The sequence below is a fragment of the Epinephelus fuscoguttatus genome, linkage group LG13, assembly GCF_011397635.1.
Source record: "Epinephelus fuscoguttatus linkage group LG13, E.fuscoguttatus.final_Chr_v1".
In the NCBI taxonomy this organism is placed as follows: domain Eukaryota; kingdom Metazoa; phylum Chordata; class Actinopteri; order Perciformes; family Serranidae; genus Epinephelus; species Epinephelus fuscoguttatus.
The window spans coordinates 37,493,412-37,497,530 of NC_064764.1; the positions used below are offsets into that span (position 1 = coordinate 37,493,412).

Here is a 4,119-nt window from a genome sequence, read left to right on the forward strand (position 1 = left end):
CAGACTCAAACAGTTCACTTCTGAATTTTGTAGATGAACACACACCAGGTGCATGTCAGGGTCAGCTATCTGTGAATTGGTAAGACACTCAGGACTGTTCTGAGCGGGTTAGTATTTTCATGTAAGTGAAAGTTTAAAAAATGTAATTCATGTTTGCTTGTTATAAAATCTGCCTGTTTTATTACTCAGCATTTAGTTTTAGATAACATTAATGGAGGATGAGTTAAATGTAACATATATAACTCTTGACGGACATGTGGAAGTGCAGAAATACAGATATCTTTATTTTCTGATTATGTTCACAATATATATGCTGGTATTATGCTGTAATTCTTCTATTGTGTATCTCATATGGACAAAAAAAAACCTACATGAGCCTATGTATGTTTTCATTGCTGCGTTGTTACTGAACTCTGTCATCTTCACCACTGTTGTCTATCCAAAGCTGTTGATTGACCTTTTATCTGAAAAACAGATCATATCTTATTCAGCCTGCCTCCTTCAGTTTCATGCATTTTACTCTCTAGGCAGTTCAGAGTACTTACTGTTGTCAGGCATGGCCTATGACAGGTATGTCTCTATATGTAAACCTCTGCAATATCCAACTACCATGACAAAAACCGCAGTGAGTATTATCCTGTTTTTTGCTTGGCTTATACCTGCCAGTCATATCGCACTCCCAACAATACTGAGTGCTCAAGCAAAACTGTGTCACTTTACTTTACCAGGAATATTTTGTAACAATGCAATTTACAGACTTCAGTGTGTACAGTCAAAAGTCATTTCTATATATGGTGTTATTGCTTTGATTGATCTCGCAATTCTGCCCTTGCTTTTCATAGTTTTTACATACACAAAGATATTTGTTATAGCCTATCGAAGTTGTAAAGAAGTCAGAAAAAAAGCCGCAGATACCTGTTTACCTCATCTGCTGGTTTTAATCAGTTTCTCCTGTTTGAGTGCGTATGACATCAGTATAGCTCGACTGGAATCTAATTTTCCAAAAACTGCACGCTTCATAATGATGTTACAAATAGTTTTGTATCATCCTTTGCTTAATCCACTCATATACGGGCTCAAAATGAAGGAAATTTCTAAACACCTCAAAAGGTTGTTCTGTCCAGCCAAAAAGTTTTGATGTATTATCACTGATTATTGACGTACAGTCATTTCTTCTGAAATAATGATGCAGAGATGTGAGTTTTTGAAAGGTATTTCTATATACACACTTATTTCCATCACAAACAGTAAAGAGTCCCTTTTATGAAAATGGCAAACAATGACCTCAGCTTGAACAATCCAACTCCAAATTTCTGTGGTTAATTTAAAAAAAAATTCTACATTATCAAATCATCACAACTTGCATTTAGACTGTTCTCTGTATTTTATTTTACTGTACATGAATTTAAGAAGCAAACCTGAACCCTGTTTACACGTAATAACATTCATATTTGTATCATTGGATCAGGGTGTATTGGTCAAGTTAAATATTGAAATTCAGCATATAATATATATATTGTATAAATGCAGACAGCTAATGTGTTAACACAACACTGAGAGTGTGTACATGCATGTGTTTCAGAAATGGTTCTCTTGTTTTATTGCATATCACAGATTGAAATTTGCTTCATAAGTTCAAGTTTATATTTGCTGTTTTTGTTTTTTATTTCTGCACATGCTGACTCAGAGGAAAATAATTATTTTTCACTTCAAGCTGTGACTTTTGACCATATGTGCCTGAACAATGGGGAAATCAACATTGTGTGTGTGCAGCAAAACATTTTGTAAACATACGATGAGAAACATAAAAAAAACAACCTTAAAATAAAAGATAATGTGGCTGTTATTTCCTTACAATGCATGCAGGGTCAGTTATCATGAGCTTGTCTGCAACACACATGAACCCCTTTTCCACCACTATGGAGCTATTTTTGTTCTGGTTCCCACGCCTAATTTTGAAACAAAAACAATTTGGTTCAGAACACAAAAAGTTGGCTAATAGCAATAGCAATGAAATAATAATTATAAGATAGTAAGAACGGTAATGATGATATATAATTTTTGTTATTATGGCACCGACAGTACAATATTTTTTTATACAGTGTGACAGTAACACTAACAATGACAGTCACATCATTCACAATTAAAGGCTATAGAGTAAAAGTGTATTTTAAGATGATTCTTGAAAATCTCAGTGGTGGGGGAGAATCAGATGGTGGGAGCAGAGAATTCCAGGGGCAGTGACTGAGAAAGCCCTGTGCCCATAACCCTTCGTCCTGCATCTGGGGACAAACAGAAGTCTTTGATCAGATCAGAATCTTAAAATGTATTCTGTAGCTAACAGGCAGCCAGTTTTGGGAGGCAAGAATGAGAGTAATGTGCTCCTTCTTTTTTGACCTTGTTAAAACTCTTACTGCTGAATTTTGGACTAGATGGACTAGATTGGACGACATAAACAAGACTGAGTAATACCAAAATATAACCAAATGCAATAGTAGAGGCAGGAGGAAATGAAGGTGTGGATGACTTTCTCCAGGTCAGAACTACAGAGAATTGATCTGAGTTTGGAGATTGTGTGCAACTGCATGAAACTTAATTTTACTACTTGATTGATTGATTTGTTTGTCAAACTTTAATTCTGAATAAATATGACTTCAGCATTTTTAACGTAAGATTTAAGAGAGAAGGCCCAAGGGCCAAGATGAGGAGAAATAAGGCTGGTTAAGTGCTGTGGTCCAATTAAAATAACTTCAGTTTTACTGTCATTGAGCTGGAGAAAGTTTGCAACCATCCAGGATTTGATGTCGTAAAGACACTTATTAAGGTCAGTTTGTTTGCTGATGTTGTTTGGCTCTAAGGGGAGGTAGATTTGTGTGTCATCTGCATAATAGTGAAAAGATATATTATGTTTCTGAATAATGTGACCTAGTGTAAATAAATAAAACAAATCGCTGGTTGTTGGGCTAACTGTGGCTGCTTTGAAAAATCGGCCTCTCTATTTTATGTGAATGGTTGTGATGGTAAACCATGGCCTGTTTGGAATATGATGAGAGGTGAGCTGACAAAGCCACATTGTTTAAGCAACCAGTGAAACTTGAACCTCAGGACATTATCGTGTTGACATGAGAGATAAAAGTGAACCAGATAAAAGCAAGATCCAAAATTAGGATGACATTCTCACCATGACAGAAAACATGACAACAAAGGAAAAACAGAAAGTTCTGTTGAAACTACACAAGCAGTTTGGACATGCTTCAGTCGACAGACTGAAAAAATTACTGGCCTGTTCAGGTAATAACGATGATGAATGCACCACCATTTTCAAGGGCAAGCACAAAAAACTGTGAAAAATACATCAGATATAGCAAGCCAAAACAAAAGCCAGTGGTGGGTTTGCCCATGGCCTCAATCTACAATGAAACGTATGGAATTGAAACTGATAACCCAACAGTCTTTCCACAGAATCCCTCGCTATTGGATCATTATTTGATTACTTTTGATTTCTTTTTACTCGATTACACGCCACTCAGCAACAGTTACTATACTAGATGTTTATCAGATAGTGCTGTCGCAAAATTTAAGGAAATGATTACTCCGTCGTTAAATTCAATACCAAGTCCTTCAGTAACAGAGATTTCCCGTGCCGACTTTAACCTCTCCTGAATTGATCATCTTGTCGATAGCGCCACAGGCTCGCTGCGAACAACACCCGACTCTGTAGCTCCTCTTAAAAAGAAGTTAACAAAGCAAAGAAAGTTCGCTCCTTGGTATAACTGTCAAACCCGTAAGTTAAAACAAATATCGCGAAAGGAATTGGCGATTAACCAAACTGGAAGAATCTCATTTAATCTGAGCAGACAGTCTCAAAACGTAAGAGGGGCCTCTGCAATGCCAGAGCAAACTATTACTCAGCATTAATAGAAGAAAACAAAAATAACCCTAGGTTTCTTTTCAGCACTGTAGCCAGGCTGACTGAGAGTCAAGGCTCTATTGAGCCTTGTATTCCTTTAGCCCTTAGCAGTAATAATTTTATGAGCTTTTTTAATGACAAAATTCTAACTATTAGAGGCAAAATTCATGACCTCCTGCCCTCAGATAGTACCTATCTAACCCCAAACA

General features: G+C 36.5%; 1 protein-coding gene across 1 annotated transcript; it reads left to right on the forward strand.

The window, feature by feature from the left end:
- The first annotated feature begins 211 nt into the window (after positions 1-211).
- On the forward strand, positions 212-1,138 carry LOC125899295 (olfactory receptor-like protein OLF4). Its single transcript, XM_049593482.1, has one exon. The coding sequence runs from the start codon at positions 212-214 to the stop codon at positions 1,136-1,138; it is 927 nt and encodes a 308-aa protein (XP_049449439.1).
- The last annotated feature ends 2,981 nt before the right edge of the window (positions 1,139-4,119 follow it).